The 24,656-nt window shown below is 33.1% G+C and overlaps 1 protein-coding gene across 2 annotated transcripts in view; it reads right to left on the reverse strand.

Annotated features, from left to right (window-relative positions):
- AGPS (alkylglycerone phosphate synthase) overlaps nucleotides 1-24,656 on the reverse strand; it is a 148,994-nt gene that overhangs the window by 31,276 nt on the left and 93,062 nt on the right. For both annotated transcript variants that reach the window (XM_028508778.2, XM_028508777.2), the window contains 6 exons: nucleotides 17,146-17,197; nucleotides 13,752-13,828; nucleotides 11,805-11,917; nucleotides 6,969-7,038; nucleotides 4,235-4,296; nucleotides 443-532 (listed from right to left, as the gene is read on the reverse strand). In XM_028508778.2, the coding sequence (XP_028364579.2) occupies nucleotides 443-532; nucleotides 4,235-4,296; nucleotides 6,969-7,038; nucleotides 11,805-11,917; nucleotides 13,752-13,828; nucleotides 17,146-17,197 (464 nt within the window). The remainder of the gene's footprint in view (nucleotides 1-442; nucleotides 533-4,234; nucleotides 4,297-6,968; nucleotides 7,039-11,804; nucleotides 11,918-13,751; nucleotides 13,829-17,145; nucleotides 17,198-24,656) is intronic.

Below are 24,656 nucleotides of genomic sequence, written 5' to 3' on the forward strand. Positions count from 1 at the left end.
CACTCCATGCATTCCTTTATTCCATACCCATTCATTTATCAACTGATAAAATGATTAAAGTGATAATTCTCTACTGAAGAGTGAGCTAGGTTGACTATACATGTAACTTATAGTTCCCTGACTATGTATGTAATTTAGTTTCAGTGAAGAAGGTCTTCTCTTACTCCAGGAGCTTGGACGTTTGGGTCTTCACGGCCATGCTGTCCAGAGAGCTTGTAAGGCTCATTCACAGAAGGGGCGTTCTACTCGTAAAGGGCTCGGGACTGCTCTAAATGCTAGTGGCACCATCCTAACGAGGTGGCACATGAAGTTTAGGAAAGCTTGCTAAGTGACATAGAATGAAACTTCACTTAAGCTGGCCAATTACACTTCTCCATTAATTAAAAAATAGGGTTTTTAGTTTTTTTTTTTAGAATAAGAAGTATAAGAAGAGAAAACTCACCTGCATGTAGAAAGAGGAGCAAATTGAACACCCTTCTCTTTGCATTCCCTTATTATTCTTTCTTTTACATTTCTACAGAGATCTACAACCCTAGAAAACATAATTGAATACATTAAATTTTCAAATGTTACAAAATGTTAACATATGCTGCTTTATCTGGCATCCTTCAAGTCAGAAATGCTCTTAACTAAACTTTCATACTTCTTTCTTCAAAAATGAAAAGCTTTTATCATTCAAATTGAGCCTTCTATTCATAACTTTCAAGGGAGCAAAGTCCTTTCTTTCTTAGCCATAGGAAAGACAATACAGCACACTCAAATGTCCTGAAGGCAGTTTCCTACACTTAGAAAAACACAATTTCAAAATAAATTTAACTGCAACATTTTAAAAGCTATAAAGAACACAATAAAAATTCAATTCTGGATTACAGAAATACCAGTCTTATATCCATGTCTAAAAAGTTTTCCTTAAGCCCTGACCGGCGTGATTCAGTTGGTTGGGCATCATCCTACAGACCAAAGGGTAGCCTGTTCGATTCCCAGTCAGGGCAGATGCCTCGGTTGTGGGTTTGGTCCCCAGTCGGGGTGCCTACGGGAGGCAACCAATCGATGTTTCTCTCTCACATCCATATTTTTCTCCTTCTCTTTCTCTCTCTCCCTTTCCCTCTCTCTAAAATAAGTAAACCTTTAAAAAAGTTTCCTTAATTTAAAAACAATTGATTAGTGATAATCATGATGTTATACCACATGCTCCCTCCACAGCCGATTCTTAAACACTGAGCTAAAGTCCAGTTCAACAAAGACTTACTGGACATGTAACTCTATGTACAGCTATGCTAGACTGTTTGAGATCAAGTCAATGAAAACATTTAAGAGGAGACTGGTAATATTTAACAATATTAATCTATGTTTTAATGTGAACTGTAACATACTGTTAAAACTACAGATTTTACTTCATGTGGAAAATAAAAACTCTTAAGGTCTATAAAAGCCATTAGTTCTACAGTAAGCATCCTGGCTATGCACTGACACTGGAACAGAAGATACCAAAGAAACCCAAAAGGCTGACCTGCCTCTAGTCTCAAGATCAATGTGACTGTGGGAACTGATGTAATAAAAATGGCATTACATGGATTATCCTTTATAAAATGAAGTTATCTGTATTTGCATAAGAACAAAAAATATATGATTAAAGTATAAATGTGAAAAAGATTTTCGTGTTTATTAACATGCCAAATTTTATTCTTATAAATACAGAACTTAAACAGTGTTCTTAAGTTAAATTCTGCTTTATTCTACGAGAGCTGCAGGCAAACATGATAAACATGAGTGATAAATATGATTTATCAATGTTACCTATGCCTTGTTTATGGAATGGTAAGAATATCATGTTTTTTAAAAAATCTCTGGTAAAGCATTTGGATTATTAAAATTCAATGTGCTTTTATTTTGAAATCCAACTTATAAAACAAATACTTTAACTATAAATAAAATGTACTAAGCTTTAATATCAACAAGGGTTAATAAATATTACAAATTTATGAAAGTTACAAGTTCTTTATCATGTCTCCCGAAAATGGAGTTTAAGTGCTGCTGCTTCTTCTTGATCATCATAATCATCTCATCAAAAATAATAATCAGGAGCAGAAGGAGATGGGACAAAGGACAAAACTGAATGGTTATAACCCTTAATGGGGGTACTTTCTAGAAATGATTTGTAGGAAAGGAGTTCTGAAAGTATTGGCTCACAAAACTTGTGCAAAGCAGTCCACTGGGGCCAATCACCTGGGAGATAATGTAACTGTGTACACTTTTAAATTCTTACTTCCATCTATTAGCAAATTTAACAACACTGACCATTCCTTCTTGAGAAAAGTTTCCCTGGGCTTCTCTCACATTGCTGGTTTTCCTCCAAATTCTCCAGATATTATTTCTCCGTCTCCTTTGCTCTTGTTTGTATGACTATTCTTAAATGTTGAGGTTCCCGGGACTTCTTTCTTAGGCCTTTTGTGCCCTTCATCCAAACTATTTATCTGCTCCCTTGGTTTTAATCCCAGTCTCATGCTGGGTGTATCCAAAATCTTTAAATCCCCACTTGGACCTCTTAGATTGCTATTTTTATAGGCTGAATTCTTACACTATTCCAGAGTACCCTCGACAGAATACTATGCAGTCGTCCTGCTAGGGCCCGCTGAGGAATATGCAAAACTAGCAAGAGGAATAATCCCTTAAGAGAATTATGTCTGAAAAGGTCAAGCAACCTAATAATGAGTGAGAGTTGAAGGGAGGCAGGGAAGACCCTGATCCCATGGGTTGTGCTTCTAAACACCGACTCTATCCAACTAACAGTGGGAAAGAAAAAAACATTGCTAAAGGGCAATAAAGTTTCATGTCATGAATGCAGCTGTTTTCCCTTAACCTTATTTATTAAAACTGAAGTTGTTTTAAATGAAAACAAACCAAATATGTATTCTGTATAAAAGGGTTATTTCCAGTGAGTCAGTTGTAAGTAAATGTGTAAGTATATACAAAGAAAGAATAAAGAAAAATAAAAAGATAGTGCATGATTAGCTTCCACATTTGGAAGAATAAAAAAATGAACAACTGCCAAACTGTTGTTCAAAAGTGTCAGATGTCAATGAGTTGGTTAATTCTTTTTATTTACAAGATGTATTCCCCTTATAGTTAAATTAAATTAAATTCAGCAACAAAAGCTCGAAGTCTGGTTATCTCGCAATGCACAGACTGAGTGTCAATCCACCCAAGGTCATGACCGTGGCAGGTGAAGACTGAATGAAGGAAAATAAAAGCTTTCTGGGGAGGAGTAAAGAGAGGTTACAGTAGAACAAAATGTTAGGCTGTGTAATATCTAAGATTCATGGGGATTTGTTCTATTCTACTTTATTTTAGATTTAAAATGATTGGCTAATTTTATTTTTTAAGTAAATGTAAGGCATGTTAGAATAAAATGTACTACAATCTCCTTAAGAATTTTTTACTACTAAATAAGTAAACTCACAAGTCCACTTTTAATAAAACTATTTTCCATTTCCTAATCAGTTTTTATTAATTCCCAACAATCTGTGTGTATACAATTTAAAAAATAGTATATAATTTCTTTAAATTCTGTATCTTTGAGAAATCATTTAAATGCAAGTTAAGTAAGATTTTGCTGAAGAGCATGTATATACAAATATCAAAGCTAAATAAACATCACAAAAAATTTAACTAACTTCATAATTTGGGGGCACTCTTAGAGAACATTTAAGCCTATTAATCACTTAAGAATTTAAATCAAAGCTAAGTAAAACCACAAAGTGACTTTAAAGAATCTTAAAGAATAAGATTCTTTAAAATATAAACTTCAATAGCAGCTTCCTTCTATGGCACACAAACAAATTTTCCACAAACAAAAAATAGCTTGCAAATGTGATAATCTGATGGAGATGTTAATTTAATAAAGGTGATTATGATATTTCAATGTTTCTTTATAAAATTTTAAGTTTACATATTCACCACACAAAGACACATTACTTGAACAACTTGTATGGCATATTTTAATAGCAGGCATTTTTAAAAAATATCTGCCATTCATTTATTTAAATAAGTTTTCTGAGAATTATATTACTATGTTTATATGGATCAAAATTATCTGGCTTTTATATCAAATAGATTATTGCTGATTTTCTTAACAGGTTGTGTTTTTTTTTTTTAATTGTTTACTCTATTACAGTTGTCTCCCATTCCCTCCCCCCAATTCCCCTCCTCCCCCCAGCATTTTATTTCATTTTACCTGTCCCAAGGAGCGGAAGTCTCAAAAGATTCTCCTAATATATAGTATTCTAAACCGAAGTCCTGTTAAGACACATATACAAAAATCAAGAAATTATAACAGATGCAGAAGAATCAATAATATTATTTGTATTTTATGTTGTTCCATCAGTAGTACATGTAATTGTTGGGATTACATGTTTCTACCTTAATCTCCATGGCTCTTTACCTCTTTACTATCCACCTCATAAGAGCCCTGGAAAGTGGCCGTAAGAGTGAGGTACAACCTCCAGGAAGACAGGAATTTGGTCTGTCTTATTCTCCTCTGTACCTGTGGCACCAGGCTAAGTCCTGAAATATAATAGGAACTCAAATATTTCTCCAATGAATGGAGTTTCTATCCAGGAACTATCTATGCGTATGTAGAGAATATTAGCATAACAGATGTTTGGTGGCCTAATCAGTACATGAACCAATACCAACAAGTGGTCATTAGGATCGAAGAAGCAGGGAAGCAGGAAAGTGGGGGCATGGGGGAGAGACTAGAAGAAGGAAAAAGCTATCTCCCTTTCTTAAAAGTAACTTTTTCCTGGCTGGTGTGGCTCAGTGGATTGAGTGCCGACCTGAGAACCAAAGAGTCGCCAGTTTGCTTCCCAGTCAGGGCACATGCGTGGGTTGTGGGCCAGGTCCCCAGTAGGGACCAAGTGAGAGGCAACCACACACAGATGATTCTTCTTCCTCTCTTTCTCCCTCTCTTGCCCTCTGTCTAAAAATAAATAAAATATTTTTTTTAAAAAGTAATTTTTTAAAAAAACAAACTAGAAAATATAGTCCCATTCTCTGTACTGACTGAATAGAAAGAACATTTGGAAGCACCTCTGCTAGGAAAATATGCATATACGTATCTTACACCACAGAAGATATAATGTTGTATGATAAATAACTTATAATACTAATTTCTTTATTCAACGTACAATTCTCTAATTTCAAAATTGAAAATAGCAATTCACAAACACTACAGAAGTATAAAGATATGACAGAAAATTTTATAAGGTAGGAATTCAATACATGTTAAGTTTTCACTTCTAGTAAATGAACTTCTTCAACTCTACCACTGGTTGACAGTAGCAAAAAATTCCTGAAATTACTGGTCTAAAATTTTCTCTTATGCATTTCACTTATTAGTAAACATATATTTAATGACAACAATATTAAGTACTGGGAAAATAAAAAAAAATCTCTATTCCCTCCCCCACAACAATCTCTAACTTGCTTCTGATTAAGTTTTAACATTAACTGGAATCTTAATTAAGAAATTTACTTCAAACTGTGTCTATGCTGTACCTGTTACAGTTACATTTCATTTTCTAGCATTATAAATTTAGTACCATGAGAAAATGGTCAATATTCTCAGAGAAAATGCCTAACAAACAAAATTTATGTACACCCATAATGCTGATGGAAGAACTTGAGGTAGAGACAGTCTATGGAGATAAAAGTTATGAAATGTAAAGCCATCTACTTCCTCTCATTACCTGCACACCTGCTAATCACAACCTCTCACACAGCGCACAGGCAAGAATGCGCCATTCTCAGAATGGAGGCAGGGAGGTGGGCGGCGGGAGAAAACTGTAAGACGACCTACATACTTCAAATTCACTGCTATCTGAAATTTAGATCTTACTTAGGGTTAAATTATTGTTAAAATGGAAACAAACGTCAAGCTTTCTTAGAAAAGTAAAAAGAAGTTTGTATGAATATTTCCTTCAGAATAATTTCCAAGTGAGAAATTAGAACTCTCAGTTTTAGGGAAGCCAAATTCTCAACAGGATAGCTGAGAAATGACCTTTTAAAACAAGACCCTTTAAATTATATAACAAGCAGTATTTTTTTAAAAGTAACCTTAGCAACAGCAGAAATCTGAAAAACTCAAGTCTGTTGCAGCTAAACTAGAAAAATAAAACAAAATACATGAAAAAATGAGTAAACTTTCATATCAGTAAGTACAAAAGACTCATGAGGTTAATATAACTAATAAAAGTTTCTCACAAACAGAAAATTTAGAATTAGAAAAATTTTAGAACTCAAATATACACAAATTACTTCTTTAATTCTATATAGTATTCACTGCCAGTGAATCAGTAACTACTCGGAACTAAGTTAAAAATCAACTTTCAAAGACAGTTGGAGACAGATTTACATAACCTTAAAACAGAGTATGGGTCGAGTGAGGAACAGTGCTAAATAAAACACCTTGATTCTAACCAATGTTAGGAACAGCACACTCAACTTTCAGACAGAGAAAGTCTCCATTCTTCTCAAGAACAGAAAGACCTATTAAAAACCTTTAAATTCCTCAAAAGCATACATGTAAGGTTTAATTAATAGTTAAAATTATTTATAAGACCTAAAATCATATTACCTTTCATGACCCATAAATCTGCTCATCACACCTTCTCACACAGCACACAAGCATAACTGTACTCTTCCTTATCAGCATGGGGGGTGGGGGCAGCAGGGAGACCTATATGCTTCTTCAGGCCGTTGCAATCTAAACTTTCGACCTCACCTAAGGTTACATTAAAATGCTTACCGTGGGAGAACTTGGGGTGGATTTGTAGCTAATCCTTTATTACTATAAAATGACATACTCAATTACAGTTGGTTAAAATTTAAGAAAATAATTTTGTTCACTCAAGGTAAGGAAAGTATTGTTTGCAACATAAATTGACAAGGAAAAATATGAGATAACTTACTCGAATGTATGCAATGACATAGGTCAGCAAATAACCTCTTTGTCCATTATCTTCTCCAGCTGCCAATCCACTGTAATTAAAGAAGTGCTAATAAGTTTCCAATGAACTATTAGCAATATTTAAAAAAACAAACTAGTATGACACCTTAAGATAAATGCTGAACAGATTAACATATATTATACTATATCTCATTTTTATTTACTCTCATTTATCATAAATATATCACAGAGCCATCAAAGGAATAAGCTTGAATAACAAAATCTGAAAGCGCTTTTAATATTTCAGCTTGGTCATTAACTTCAAACTTTATTGATCACACTAATAAAACTGACTCATGAACCCAACTACTTCTACCCACATTATCAAAGAATATTAGACGTAAGAAACAAATAATCCTCACAAGCACAAAATGATACTTAAAATACTCTTATTAAAATACTCTTAATACTCTTGTTTTATTATTATACTCTTATTCACATATTCATATATTATTATAATCTTATTCATATGTAAAGATGTGCAACAAATGACTAGGATCTTCCAAATACCAAGATATTTCTTGAATACTTTAGCACATTGTACAATATTTGAAGTATTATTTCATTGACCTTATGAGTTAAAGGAGACAACACACACCTGGAAATATTAAATTTTTTGAAATAATATGTAGACAAGCATAAGTCCAACAGGTAAGGTCTTACTACTTATGAACACATGAACTGTCCCTTTCAATTTGAAAGGAGTTTTGTCCATAGAAATTGCATTTGGTGATCTAGTTAGAATTAATCCATATAACATATAGTTCAGTCTAAATGTTCTACTTTGTGAAAGTCAGCCTTATTTTAAAAGATTATGAATGATTATTGATTTCCATACATTCATTATACCTTTTTATTTTTGCTTCTTTCCATCAGAGATAAAAATTAAATTTTAACTATGCTTTTAAAAAAAATTTTAAAGATTTTGTTTTATTTTTAGAGAGAAGAGAAGGAGGAAAAAAAGACAGGGAAAGAAACATCAATGTGTGGTTGCCTCTCACATGCCCCCATCCGGGGACCTGGCCTGCAACTCAGGCATGTGCCCCAACTGGGAATGGAACTGGCGACTGTTCGGTTCACAAGCTGGCGCTCAATCCACTGAGCTACCCCAAATTTTAACTATTCTTAATCAACTAAATAAAACTTATCCCAAACTCTCAAAGCACCCATTAAAATTCCTCAACAAAACCATGTAAAAAGAAAAATATCTTTCCTTGTGACTTTCTTGGATCCTGGTTAATAATCAACTGTTATGTCTCCCTTCTGAATATCCAACCTGTACCTCCTTGTTCTCAGGATGCCAAGCGCTTAACAATGGTGTTTGCTCAAAACTCAGGTCTTGAGATTGTGTGACTTGAGCCTCTTCTGGAAGCATTTTTCTTTATGGCTTCAAGGAACTACTTAGAGTTAAATCCTTTTTGTCCCTGAAGTTTGGCTTGGATTTTGTGGTAAGTAAATAATACAATATAGATGTACCCTTGGTCTATGCAAATAATGTAAGGCATTTTTAGGCTAGGATAAATGAATGGGCTAAATCAGATTTCCTGACTTCGTGTTCTGACTGGACATACTCAAATTAGTGTCACCCAGAGGAGTGGCAAAGGTTGATAAAAGCAGCTGTAGTCTAGAACTACTCGGGGACAGAGTATAATAAAATGAAGGGGGCTGTTTGTACTGCCAAAATGCTAATGAGAGAGGAAGACAGAACTCAGGTGAGACAGCTAAGAGTGAAAAGTAAGAAACAGAAGAGAATTCTGGGTTGGATGTGTTTGTACGTGAGGTTGGGGTAGGCCGTCAAATAAAACTCCAAAACAAAACCAAAACTAGTCAGGAAATTGCTGTGTACGTGAGCAGAGGAACACAGCTGAGCCCATAGCTCCGTTAGCTATGAAACAGGGTCAGACACTGAGTCTGAGAGAAGAAAGAACACTACAGATCTAGGAAACCGAAACTGTTCATCGTGGCCTGGTAGCAGAAGCAAAACAAAGGAAAAGAGAGGGAAGACTAAAAAAAGGTGCAGAAGACCTGCCCTGGAAATCTTTGAGAATGTACATTCTAAGTATGTATTTGGTGAGATGTAACACTAAGGAGGACTGTCTCTCTTATACAGGATGAGAAAAAGTCCTACTTTGCAGTCCCAGATCTACCTGTTTTTCTTCAGACCCAATTCTAATATCTAGCAGGACAGGGTGGGGCAAGCTCAGTTCCACTTTGGAAATCGGTGTGACAAACCACACAGAAACATATATTTTTTTATTTGAAGAAGGAATCAGATGTTCATTCTAAATTCATAAACCCCAAAGGAGAAGAAAAGTCATTCGGGGTTTGCTTTTCTGAATCACACATTTCTGGGCAAATTTAGCCTTTTGGAACTTCTCTCTTTTTTTTAGCTTTCAGAATATCTTCTAGCCAAAATTACCTTAAGATACAATATATAAGTAATAATAGGGACTTCAAAATTAAATGCTTCTAACTTGCCATTTTTGCAGCCACTCAAAAAAAAAAGGAAGATTCAAACTGCTTTACGTTAAAAATAGCAACATCCATCCCCTACTTCCTGCTCCCTACCACAAATTTCAAACATCAGTTAACAAGGTTCTTAAACAAATTTAAAGTGATTTCATGGAGAAGGACTGGGAAGACTAATGAAGGAGGAATGAGACAATTTTTTTACATAAAAGAGCCATCTGGTGAACCTAATCACTCTCATGTTGAATTACACTAAACAACTTAAGCACACGCTTTAAGAATAACGATAACATATTACCCCAAATTCTACGGTAAACATCAATACATTTGTCATGATTGCTGACAGGTAATGTTTATTCTGCTTAGCTCTTAGAAGTTAAAGTACAATACTAGCCAACACAGATAAACAAAGCATATCATCATGCAACATTTGGCTATTATGTTCTGTTGGACTGTATGTGTTCAAAGGTATTGAACAGTGTTTGGGTGGAGGTGGAAGACAAGGAGGAAAAATGGCTAAGATAAAAATGTTCTCAACTGTTGGGAATACTACATTAAAAACAATCAATTTGAAGTTAATGAAGTGGTAGAAACAGGGTTTAAAAAAGAACAGAAAATGAAGAACAGATTAACGATGGCCTGATTCAAAATAAAATACATTAGCTAAACTAACTTAATGAAAAATTTAGCAGAATAAAATTTAGTGGTGCTTTCTTCCATGTACTTATGCAGAAGGAGAAGTGACTGAGGAACAAGGGTTAGCAGAGTGGCATCTTTAACTAGAAAAACACCTCTGAATCTTCCAGTTACTAGAACAAAGCACTAGTGCCTATAGAGAACTGGGAGCAAAACAAGATTTCTCCTAGAAAAGCACACGAAGATATTTTCAAGTATCAAACAAATCAAAAGACCCCTACGTTGTGTGCCTAATGAGAGCCCCGACTGTTCAACACAGATTTCTGCATCTAAATGAGGGGAGCCAGGATGAAAGTCTACTAAGAAACTAAGTTATACTATAACTAAGAAGTAGCAAATAATAATAGCAAAAACTGAGACCTCAATGAAGATCTAAGTTTTTAATGCTTCACCTTTGCTTTGAAAAGATATCTCATTTACCATAATATATATTTTAATGGCTGAATTTGATACAAGGTTTTTTTAGTATAAGCACTGCTAGAATTCAATCAACAGTTCTGGGGTCTTAGTATCAGTATCAGTATCTAAGAGACCTGGATTTATCTTAAGGATGATTCATTCTTACTTTTAAGTTGTAAGTAGCTGGTGTTCAAGGAGAAAAACAAAACTGGCATTACATTAACAGACAGTTCATGACAGTTGATGGGTCAAATTAAATAAAACTGACAGAATGGTTCTGCCAAACACCTAAAAATTAAAATTCACCAAGAATAAAAATATTCACAAAGAATTCAAATTAAGTATAACGTATGTGATATATTTTAAGTTCTAGAGGAGAAAAAAAAGACAGGTAACCAGAAAACTGTTAGTTTATATATTTAAAAAAGGAAAATAAATGGAGTCCTGATAAATGGCATTTTCACTATAGTTCCCATAGATCAATCTTATAATCCATCAAGCAGACAAAAAGAAACCACCCAATCATTATTCAGTTGGTTATAGACATGAAATGTTTTCTGCTTCTTTATACTAGCATAAAACAGTAAGTGACAGGGGGTAGAGCACAGGTAATTTATCAAATACTTTTGATTAAACACAATTTCCTTTCAAAAACATAATTACAGCATTTTTATATACAGGGTCTGGCAGAAGTAATGCCTGGTTGAGTGTGGTTGGTAGGGTAATAACATAGGTATAACAATTTAGCTTTAATTTGAACATTTCACTTAAAATGTCATATGGTGTGCCATTGTGTGATATTGTTATTAACAATTACACACTTACGATTTTGTAATAAAAGATTTTGTAATAAACAAGGGGCGTGTTTTGTGTCAGACCCTGTATATATTTCTACCACTAAATTATAATATGACTATAAACTTTTTTCCTATTTCACTCTAGCGCAATAAATAGCAAATGTTATAGAATTAGCATTAATGGAAAAATCCAGTATTTAATATAATCATGTAAATGATTATATACAGTTATATTAAGAAATCATATATTAATTAAGTACACACAAATAAGAGCAACACAGCAATCTAACTTCCTACAAATTTTTTAAGTAAACCAACACAACATTTTAAGTTATACTACCACGAATTTAATACTAGAAAGGGAACATTAACAACTGCTTGGAGATATCAGAATTTTAGCTTAACTTTCTCTTGGTATTTTGAAGTGAAAGCCATACCCAAATTTTGCAGCAATGTCATACACTTGTTTTTCATGCTGAAGAACCTTCTCCCGGTCCCCCTCAAACAGTAATGTAGCGACACTGATCTGACTTGGATCAAATCCTTTAAACTATAAAAAAAATTATTATTTCAGATAAATCTTATCCTATAAAAGAGTAAATCAAAATACATTTTGTTCCTTTTTTCCTTCTAATCTGGGCTCAAACACAGCAGCTCTTTAAAAATTGAACTTTGGAACTTTCACTGGCAACTAAAAGAATGTTTTGTGCACCTATTCATATCATCAAAATATAATAAAACTATGAAAAAAACACTTCACTTCAACGTATGCCTCGGTGTCAACTATAATGACATATTGGTAAGTAAACACAACAGATAACTTGTAAGAATTGTAACTATAAGAAAGAATCCAATAAAACTACCAAAATGATAGAAAATAATAAAGGATGGGGGGGAGTAAAAACCAATAGCATGCTTAAATACTACAATAACTCTTATTAAATAACATTTTCAAAGGAGACTTTATGAATAAAATTAAAATGCAAAACGCCTAAGAATAATCTTAAAACAGCTAAGTTCATGAGGAAACACATGTCTAAAAGATTTAAGACATATGTTCCTGAATGCATAAACTAAGTATTATAAAACCTGCCAACTCTTGCCAAATTAATAAACTAGTTTATCTTAATTCTAATAAAAATCTCAACAGACTTTCTCATATGGTTAAGTTTCTAAAATTTTTCCAAGATAATAAACAGGTAAGTGACAGTGGTAGCAGGAAAAAAAAAAAAGAAGAAGTACTAGACCTACAGCAATTAAATCCATTTACTTTTTTAGGAACAAAAAGCTCATTAGGATCATGAAAAAGAATTTGATACATTAAAAGGGAGTCTATTTCTTGGATAAGTATATAAGATGTTGTGGACATGGTAAATCAGTGTAGGAGAGGCAGGGGTTAGTAAATGGTTCTCAACTGGTCACAACTGGTTAGCAACTGGGGGAGGAAGAGGTAAAGATTACAATATATAGATCTTTATCTCACATCATAAAAACAAAATAGCTTAAATAGTAATAAAAAGAAAAAATTGAATTCCCACTTAACAAAATAGCGAGAGAGAATAAAATGGTCCTACTCATAGTTCTGGAGGAAGGAAGGCTTTTCTAAGCTTAGAAGTACTTAATCAGAGGAAAATATATAAAAATTTAAAACTTTTGCAACAAAAAGAAAAACCTTTATTTAAAGGGATTCACTGACTGGAAAAATTATTCACAACATATACACAAAGGCATCTAATAATTCCACACACCAAAGCACCAAGAAAAACATGAGGCTCCCACCCTGGAGCAATAACCCTATTCATCTAATTCACACAAAAATTGTATCTAGCAAATATAGGGAAATGGTCAGTCTCACTGGAGTTTCAGGAGACATCCACTAAAATGAAGTACTATTCCCCCTAGATTCAGTAAATTTAGAACATAAAACAAAAATCCCACTAAGCAACAACAGCAAGGATGCAACAGAAAAACGGTACACATGTATTGCCCACGATAGTGGAAGCTGGTAGAAACCTTTATGAAAGGAATTCAGCAATCCATTGTTATTTTTTTTAAACCCCGATTTTTATTTCACTACTAGATATCTACTATAATGGAAAAAATTCAAACTATAAAAAGTGTTCCATGCATAAAACTGTTTAATGCAGTGTTATTTTTTAGGTACTTCAAACCTGAAAAAAAAATTTAATTTCTGAAATCAAATGCATCATTGATTTACTTTGATAAAATATTTAACATGGAAAATAATAAGTATGAAATGTATGCAGAAACATGGAAAAACATACTTATAACAGGCACTCTGTGAGGGGCAGAAGGCAGGAAACAAAAATCAATTAATATCCTAATCACTTAAAATTTTAGCATTTTATAAACAAAATTCTTACCTTTGTAATATAAAACTTTTTTAATCCATCCAAAAATGATGTAAAAATAGAGGAAACCTGAGGTTTAAGAGCATGACCTAAGAAGGAAAAAATCAGTATTTCAAATTAATAACAAATTATATGTTTTCAGAAGATCAAGAGAAAAGTGAATGTTTTCATAACCTTAATTTTTAAAATCTATTACATATGACATATTGATATTAAGATCTTTATCTTTTACCTTTATTTTCTTTCAAAAGTCACAAACAAATTTTTGCTTATAAAATCCCTTGTTTTTTTTTAAACTCAAATTACTGTATGTAATTAATACTACACATAGTTTAGGTTTTCTTTCAATGGTATACTTTATGCATAGTAAAATCACTTCATTAATTTTTATTTCATTAAGACCACCCAATGGTGACTGGTTTTACTTTTATTTTTTTAATTATGCAGAAACCATGCAGAACTATAACCAAATATGGAGCCAATACCACATTTAAGGTTGTTTCTTAATTAATTCTTATTTCATCTAGAATTCTTGGCATAAAACTAGTAATTGCTTCCTTAATCACACCCCGAGAGTTAAAATTGCCAAAATACCATGAATGGGGTCTCAGAGTCTGTTAAATTAACATCTTTGTCTGCAGATTGAGCTTAATTGAGTGAAAGTCTTTACTGTTTTCTCATTGTTTTCAGAGTAGCAACTTCTTAACTCTCATGACTGTTATATTTAAGAGTCACACATCTGGCCTTAGTGATACAAGTCCAACTCAAAAAATTCAAGCATATCATTTACACAGAATTTTTATAAAAATTTTTAAAGCCCCTAGTGGGTCTAAAATTATCTTCAAATAAAAATTTTATTATTAAAAAGAGGCTTTAGGGTTTGGGGATTCAGTTTATGTTTACAGTGTGGGTTCCTTCTTTAAAATAGGTATACACAGCAAACTAGTTTTCTGAAAAACAAACAAAATTCTGGGAAGAAACTATTACTTGCGGTCTTTTTTTTCCCATTCACCTTTTTTTAAGTGAGAGTCCGAATCTGGAACATGTATTACATTTCTATTGATTATAATACGAAACTGCATTATATAAAAACCCAACTAACATGAAGTCTTCACCAGAGGCTAAGAATTAGGTATCCACACTGAAGCTGAACAAAGCAAACCACACAAAAACGAAGGGCAGATTATCTAAGGACTAACCTAGCAATCTTTCTGGGCTCCTGAGCTCCTGGATCATAAGAGGTTTGTTTGGGGGTTTATTTTTCTTTTATTGTAACCTGTCAGAGATGCTTCTCTAGCATAACCAGTGCTTTAATACATACCATTTCTAGCATGATTAAGGTCAGAAATACAATATCATCAAAATATTCACTTTCTGTCACAAATAGTATTCATCCTACTTTAACAATTGGAAATAAACATATAAATATAAATGTGTGAGTGTGTATGTTGTGTTCTTGCAATAAATTGAAATTGTATGTTCCTCAAAAAGTCTCCTGATCCACATAATCTTTACATAAGGTATGAAGACTCCAAATGTTATGACTGATGTAAAATAATCCTAAGGGCATATCTTCATCTTAACACATTGTACAATTTCTGTAAACGCTAGTGGGAGGTAGTCACATATACTCCTGATACTGAGTTGATGTGATACCTTTAAAGCATATTATTGTAACAGCGGTACTAACTTTTAAGTAGGTCAAGTATTACTATCAATTGGGCATATTAGCTTTCACTTATTCTCTAATTAATGTTACCTACCAAATTGATTATACTCTAAATATATTCCAGCTATTGTGTTTTATCTTTTACAGTAAATAAAATAACTGGTTTCCAAGTTTACTAGCTGGACAGTTTGATGAGTGAATTTTGTGTTGTTATAGTGTTAATTAAATAATTTAAAGGGATTTAACAAGCATCTATGTTTCAAAGAAGTAATCTGAGACAGTGGATCAGGCACATCTGGGTTTAAATCCAGCTCCACCCCAAGTTCTAACTTATGAACTTGGACTGAAATTTTATACCTTTGAGTAGTTTGTAAACTAGGAATACCACCTTGACTAGCTGTGAGGAGATACTTGATAAATTGTGCTATTGATAATGTGCTTACTAACATTAGCACTAAGCTATGTGCTATCCAAGATTTGTTAACCTCTTTTGCTAATTTAATGATTAAGTCAGTCAACATGTTACATAATAGATTCAGGAGACATAAAAATGAATGAGAAACGGACATAGAAAACTTCAATTAAATCTAAACTACGCTCAGATGGAACGAACAAAAACCTGTCTATCTTAGCCTTTGTATTTATTATTGAGCAATCATTCCCATAATCTTATGGAATGTTTTGAGGGTACTTAAATTCTGTAAATTTAAATCCCAACTAAATTAGAATTTATGGAAAATATATAGAAGAAGTAAAAACAGAATTGAAAGATGAAAAATTGTGTCAGAAAGTTTAACACTTTAACCAAAATAGGGAGCAAAAAGAGTTTCCTGCTACTGAATTCTCCATCTGATTACCCCAATGGCACCTGTAATGCAACCCGTTGTAATGTCTTTTCCCCAAAGTCATCATCTCTTCTAGACTGTTACCTACCAATCCAATCAGTCAAGTCAAATCTGGCAGTTGCCCTCAACTCTTACCTTTATTTAACCTTCTACATCCAGTTGGCAAGCAGGCCTTTGATAAATCTATTCCTCACTCTCCACCTCCACTGCTGCTGCCCTGATCAAGGCCCCCAAATTGACCTCTTTAACCATTTCAACTCCTCCTTCCTGCTGGCGCCATTCTAATCTATCCGCATAATTCTAGCATAATAAGCTTCCTAAAATATAAAGTTGATTTGTTTTATTCCCTCTACAAAGAAACCCCTTGCCTGACAAATCTACCCTGCAAAGTCCACCCATCCAGCTTGAACTCCTGTGACAACTTTCACCATAACCTCTATGAGCCACACAAAACTAAAATGTGCCACTTAGGTTTTACAACTTCCTTTTTTTTTCTGATAAGTGAACAAACTTGGTAGTAGAAAGAGGAAGAGAACATCTCAGGCAAATTTCTATTCACTTTTTAAGATTTAGCTCAAGAATCACTGTCTTTTAAGAAGCCTTTCTTATCTCCCCCACCCCCCAAGGAAAATCAGGCAGGCCATCAACCAGCCCTCACTTGCACACCAGGGTAGCCAGCGTCGTCTTCTTTCACAGCACCTCCAACACTCTGCATTCATTCATTCATTCACTCACAGAATTGTCTGTCCTCATTAGACAGAGAGCTTCTCAAAGGATAGGAACCATGATGTTCGTCATTCTAGCTCTGCACTCAGTAGTCTTCCTGGCACATAACATGTATTTCATAAATTTCTGTGGCTTAATAAGATTAAAATCACCATTTCTTACTTACCAAACTGAAACTGCTGGTTATCCATGAGGCGAATAGATGCAGGAGCACACCTCTGTTTTAAAAGAAAAAAAAATGTGATATAAATTTAATAAGGTAAAGAAGCTAGACAGGTAAAACATGAATGTCATCTTTCTTCATAGATAAGTCTAAGAATTGTTTTTTCTTTTTATCTCTTTTCATAGTACATAGAAAAACTATCAGAAGGTATCTAGAATTCTAAGATCTTTCAAGGCTATCTGTATAAAAACAGCAACAAAACTCTGAAGCATAAGATTATGTATCTAAAACATCTAAAACTGTACCAGTATCATGTTTATTTAGGCACACAATAAAAGCTGCAAGAGAAGAAAAACAAGGAAAGCAGATATTTATATTAATTTGTAATGTAAAACACTACAATACCAACACTAATAAGGTTTAAGTTAGTTACAATTTTTCCATAGAATTAAAATGAGCTGCACCCTAAATGGGATTTTTATTTTCTACGCAAATTTTGAACGTGGTTAATCTGCTACCAAGAGGTTGCTTTCAAATTAAAATATTTATCTTCAAGCCCTGGCTGGCGTAGCTCAGTGGATTGAGCGCGGGCTGCGAACCAAAGTGTCACAGGTTCGATTCCCAGCCAGGGTACATGCCTGGGTTGCAGGCTATAACCACCAGCAACCACACATTGATGTTTCCCTCTATCTTCCTCCCTTCTCTCTCTAAAAATAAATAAATAAAATCTTTAAAAAAAATGTAAATAAAATAAAATAAAATAAAATATTTATCTTCTGAGTATTACCATTTATCAATAAAATTTGTACCAACACTATGTTGAGACTTATGGGAACCACTCAAAAGAACCAAACTTAATATACACTTTTAACTGTGTATAACAATATTTTTGCTATTACTTTCTTTTAACTGGATGAATACTTCATTTTTAAAACAATTCATAATACACATTTTATTTCACCCAACAAAATGGCTAGTTTCTTATTATAAATACTATACAACTTATTTACTCCACTTTGAAACTAAAGGTGAGGTAATTCAATCTATATAAAAAAGTCACTGCCAAATCTAAAGAAACAATATTAGACAATTTTATATATACAGCTTAACAATAACATATTATCTTATACTTTATAATCCTATGATTTCCAAGGTATTTTCTTATGTCTTTATTTAATATGAGAAACAACCCTGTCACGGTAGCAGTCCCTAATTTTATAGGTAAGGACACAAAAACCAAAGAGATGAAAAGACTTCCCAGAGGTCGGATGTCTATTAAACAGTAAAGAGAACTACAACCAAGACATCTGACTGCTGAGTGAGCAGTATTTCAAGTACAGCACACAGCTGCCCGCCCCCCCCCTAAAATCACTTAAAATGCAAAGCTATAAAGACACAGTTGAAATAAAAAATTACATGAAAACTATCTTATTTGCTACTTCCTGATCCTATTAAAAGTATATTGTTATAAAATAAAATTAAAAATCTACTACCTGAGTAATGTCAAATCTTGGTATAAAGGGATCAGTGTAGTTGGGTTAATGCCTCTAAAAACATTACCAGCTTCCAAATACCAAAGGAGCATCAATTTTCCTAAAATGTCTTTATTAAATTGGGCACATCAATATCTAACAAAACACATGAATACTGATTAAACCAAGTTTCTTTTCTTCATAAAATAGGATATAACATACATATTTATATGTCTTGGCTTAAGTACACCAGCAAAATATGAGAAAGAATTCAGAACTATTCTGTCATTATTTAAAAAAAAAACATTTTAAATTCCTGTCAACAACTTGTAAATTCCATATCCTATTGCCACCCAGATTCTCCTTCGCCTGTATCTATGGCAGGTGTTATTAATGAAAACAACCAACACAGGCTTATATATACATCAGAAAATGGAGAAAAGAATATATGTCATTTAGTATCATAAACGTCTAGTGGAATCCAACCTCTAAAACAACTAAAATACAATATGCAGGCCTTGACACAGCCTTAGGTTGACAACACTATCCACAAAATACACCTTGGGGAAAACTGGAATAAATTGATCATTGAATGAATATTAGATGACATTAAGAAATCACTGCTGATTTTCTTAGGCATGATACCAGTACTGTGGTTATAAAGAACACTTTTTTTTTTTTGTGAGTATTTAGAGGTCAAGTGCCACACAGAGTCTCCAGCTTAATTTCAAGTGGTCCAGAAAACATACACAAACATATAAAACAGACCAGAAAGTTAACTGTTGAATACACAAGATGGATATACAGGTGATTACCATACTATTCTCTCAAAGTTTCAATATACTTAAAATTTACAAATTAAAAAGAAGGGAAAAATAAGAAAGCTTTAGGTCACTTGCTACATATAGCAACCAATATTCAGTTACATTGAATGTGCTTTTAAATTGATAGCTGAGTCACATGAACTAGTCAGTCATACACTGTTTCTATTTATACTGAGGCACAGTAGAAGGTTACACACTTATATTATCAAAAAAGAGTAAGAAGCTAAAAAATTTTTTGTCTTTAGATAATTAATAAATTAGTTTTCAACACTGACTTGAAAATTATCAAAATCAAACAACAATTTTATTAAGTCTCATGTTTTAATACTGCTGCATATTTTAAAAGTCAGTAAATAGTTTTTCAGTTACTGTCACAAGTAAATTCTCAGATGTAAAGCACTCAAATTTAAAAAAACACAGTATCTAGATTGCTTTCTGGTCCTCTGGTAATTGACAATTTCTAAATCATTGTACAACATTCTAAAAATACAAAGCAGAAAAGGTTTCTTAAATTTTTAAATTAGAAGTTGTCACTACAGAGCTAATTAAATAGGAGTTCCTATCAACAGGCCATTTTACTATAATTAAATGTTACTATATATTACTAGAATTTAAGAAACAAAACAACATTCCTAGTTATGATACCTTTAGTTAAGATTAGATTATGTTTCATTTGCTATGAAAACTAATTTGGTAGGTTAAAGAAACCTCAAAACATTTCCTTTAAAAGTTAGAGACATCACAAATTCTGAGAATCTCAGCTCTAAATTCACTCCCATGCTATTCAATGAGATTAGGAAAGAGGGGAAAGGGTCCTTGAGTTAAAGTGACCCCTGGTGGTAAGTGATCAGAACTAACCTGAGAGGGAATATTTTTACCATGTGCAACAACCGTGAGTTAAAGATACATTCAGAGAATTCAAGAAACACTCACACAAAGATTGCTTACTTGAACTGTGGTTAATGAAATAACTGACTTCTTTCCTACTGTAATGAATGTGCCCTTACTAGAATCTCTAATATATACTCACTTGTACCTAAAGTGTATTAATACTTACTAGTCTGAATGGGTAAGAGAAATGGATCATTATGGGCTAATAAATGTCAGTATTACTGTTTTATCTGAGCAAAGAGAAAATAAAAAAACCACACTGGCCTCAAAGCATGAGTATAAGACTAAGTTAAATAGCTGGCAATTTCATCCCTTTAATGATATTATTGTGCAAACAGAAATTTACTTAAATATATAAACTGAAAAATAAAACCACAACTCTGATTAGTCTTATTTACTTAGAAGTCTCTGAACTAACTTAAAAGCAACAGATTTCTCAATCTGACCATTTCCTCCAAGTAGTTCCTGTAAGAAACACATCAAAAGATTTCTGCAAAATTTGTTTTTATAGAGCCAAGTCATACCTCTTCCTTTTCACAGAGAAAACCAGAACTTGCACGTTATTCAAGGTGTCTTTTAATACATTTTAAATGTGTAGAATTTCCACTGTGCTGAGTCCACCAGGATAAACTAAAAAATATAAGCACTAGATGGCAGTCCTACATTTCTGGTACCATGGTTAAAGATGATTTCAATTCAAATCATCTTTGAATTGAAAAGATTTGTTTCTTCAAGGAGTAAAACTTTCTGTGCTGATTCCAGAACAGACCAAATTTCTTAGCCAGGAGACTATTTCAGAGACACTCCACTAATCTCATACTGTATCAGAAGCCAATGCTTCAAAACAAAACTACGTGTACAAAGCTATACACAAATCTAAACACTGAAAAACGCATAATAGGCAACACCCTTAGTTATTACTAGAAGACAAGAACCACGTCTTTTTAATTTACATAATCCATTATACTGTATTGGATATAAAGTTAAAAACCATACTATCTCATATAAAAGATACAATACAATAACTCAAAAAAGGATATGTGAAAAAAAGGGTATGTGAAAGAGAATTTTATTAAATGCAAATTTCTAGATATAAAAGTTTAAGATGCAGACAGAATTAGTTCTTCCTCTAACTGGTAAGAATTAATACTGCAGATGAAATCAACAATGTTTAAGGCTATTGGTATAGCTGGTCCTATTTGAAATGTCATACTGTACATTTAAACAAGAACTTTTACTAGGAGTCTACATGTGAACAAGAACTTTTTTTTAAATGAGAATTATCTCTTGGTTTTAAAGAATGAAATAATGCACATTATAGAGTAGATACTTCTCTCCACTTATATTGAGGGAAGGGCCAAAGTTAATACCAAACAGTCTCCCCATTAATTTTACATTTTCAGTTTAGCAGGGTTGTTATTACTTGTTCTGAGTAGCCCCTCAGAACACGGTCAAGAGCATGTCTTATAACTGTCTTCAAGTTTAATATATTTTGCTGGATTGCACAGTAAATCCAATTAACTGAACATTTGGCTAGGTTATTCTCTCTGCTTCAGAGAGAGAAAAAATATAATTTAAAAAAAGATTTAAAATGACAATTCCATTTTCTACATGTAACAGATTATTCCCAAGTTTTAATTGTTTTATAGTATAAGTGCTAAACCTAACTCCTTTGAATTTATTTGAACCCCTCCAAGATAAATTAAGCTGAAAACAGAACAATTTGGAAGTATAACATTCTGAGATGTCAAACATAACCTATGTTATTTCTTCCCAAATCATGGTCTACACTCATTAGGAAAAAAACACCCTGTCAATTTAAAACAGTTTAAAATAAAGGTGATGGTAAATAGAAAGAGCCATCCCTTTTCAAAAAGTAGTGAGAGAAAAAGCTGCCTTTTAATCTATAATTCTAAAAACCTAGTTCTCCCACTGAGAAAAACAGTTTTTGGAAGAACACATGCTAATTCGTGCCACAAATGTTCATCTTTCAGTACCACAGGGCATAATGCCTACGTTTTTATTGGGGGGAGGAAAAAACCCCCCGAACTTCAAGAACTGCTTTGAGCTTGTTTCAACACTGTTTTCCTTCAAGTCATTTTTAAGCAAACAATAAAAGAGAGTAACAAAATATTATACCCGGCACTGATCTTGTGGTTAAAAAACAATTTTCTGCCTTTGGAGAGGCTTCGGTAGGAAATCTACTTTCTAAGAAAGTCTTAAAAGTCACTTACCCATCTACTGAGTAAAGGTGTAGACTGTACTGGACTGCCACTTATGAGACAGAATCACATTAATCTTCCTTTCTAGCTCCTCACAAGGTAGTGAAGTACTAAAAGAGGACAATTCCTCATATGGACAAAGATCAGATCAGACCTTAGCAGAATCCTTCCGCTGCCAGTATAAGGTCGCTCCATTTATTCCCTTCAGTAAGAACAGTGGTGAAAATATACAGAGCCCACTGAGCTATTTGGGAACAATCACACAGGCTCCTTTCCAAAAGCTACTCATCCAAAATACATCCCATTTCAAAATCAACTTGAGTCTGAAAATACTGCAAAAATGGAAGTGCTATGAAATGACAGTGAGGAATTACAAGCAGCCAACTCATTATTCAATCAGGAATTTGGCACCATCATAAAACATGTACCATCTATTTTAATGGATCTTAATTCTGTTATCAGCTGAAAATCCAAATTGCAAATTGAACAATGACTAGTGCCAAAAACCTGGTAATTTTCTCAATTTTTCTGCCTGGGAATACTGTTACAAAGCAGGGAAGCACATACAATAACACCCTTGTCATGTGAGATCTGTACATTCTATAAACTAGTATGTAAATGTCCATAAACCACAATGCTAGCATTTACCCATTCCCAGGTAAGATAAACAATAATACTTCTCTACATGTCCACTGTAGTAAAAGATGTAGGTTCTCCAAAGAGTGAGGTAACTCAATTGTTTCACTCATAAGAGCAGTATTTGAGAATAAAATATTATCTGGGCTTTTCAATCAGTTTCAAGCAAGGCAAGCTTTCTAGTCACATGGTGTTTATCCCTGAAAATTGTCTATTATTAAGTACAAAAAAACAAATTGTTGAAACTATTGATTAGAAAGGAGCTTTCCTTTTGATCTGCTTTTTAACCACAGGGTGGCGCTTTCTATCAATCATCACCTTTATTTATCCAAGATAATTCAATATAGTTTATTTTGTAGTGAATTTAGATTATGGTCACTGTGTGAATATTCAAAGAGTTTGTTTGAACAAATTAAAGGACAATTTTCACTGGCTTATGCAAGGATGAAGGAAAATTTTACCACTTGCTTTCTCTGGGCACAAGTAGTTCTTCTCTGTTTGTTACTTTCTACCAGAGCATATTGTAACTATAACAAAAACATCAGACTGTACCAATCATTTATGTTTAAATCCAACATTTTCACTATAATGAAATTATAAACTTAAGATTTTGATGTATATTACTTCTCATTATAAAACCTAGATATAATTACATGCAAGTATTTGCACTGTGGAAAAGCAGATGGAGCACTCAGGAATACATAAAATACATCTACTTCTACACCAAAGACATAGAACAACACTAAATCTGTACTCCACAGAGCAGATGCACTGTATAGGGGCAGAGATGGACCAACACAGACTAAATGTGACTTTCATCTTTTGTTGAAAATAGAAAACATACAAATCAGACCAGTTTTATAAAGTCTGTAATTATTTTTTAATTCTAATTTGGCATTTATGTTTATTCTGCTACAAAGTATAAAGGCAATAATGGTCAATTTAAAAGATGGCATTAAAAATTTGAACAAGAGAAATAATCTGAACTGTATCTTTAATAATAAAGCTTTTGGGAGAGAACAGTCAAGCCTGGCAAAGACAAAAAGTAAATAAAAATAAAGTACTTAACATAACGAATAAATTACAATGCAAAGTAGAAATACTGGAATAAAAAAATTACCCACTAAGGAAGATTTTGAAATTAACAAGAAAATACAATATATTTGTAGAAAATGTTTGGTTTTATTTAGCTTCCCATTTTTCTAGGTATTAACTCTTAGGCAAAACCACAATGCTCTACAAGTAGTTCTTTCACTTCTCAATACCAGGGGTGTCTTAAATTTGAATTTACTTTCCCTGGCCTTTAAGTGACAGAAGGCTTGCTCAGTGTTCAGATATTTAGTCCTAAAACTTATCTCCACTCCTTTATTCAATCAGCCTACTTTTAAATTCTGTTACCATCTCATTATTTTAGTGAACATAGCATAATACTTACTATACATCCCCAAAGTGCTAGTAAACTAGGAACA

This window comes from Phyllostomus discolor, chromosome 4 (genome assembly GCF_004126475.2).
Source record: "Phyllostomus discolor isolate MPI-MPIP mPhyDis1 chromosome 4, mPhyDis1.pri.v3, whole genome shotgun sequence".
In the NCBI taxonomy this organism is placed as follows: domain Eukaryota; kingdom Metazoa; phylum Chordata; class Mammalia; order Chiroptera; family Phyllostomidae; genus Phyllostomus; species Phyllostomus discolor.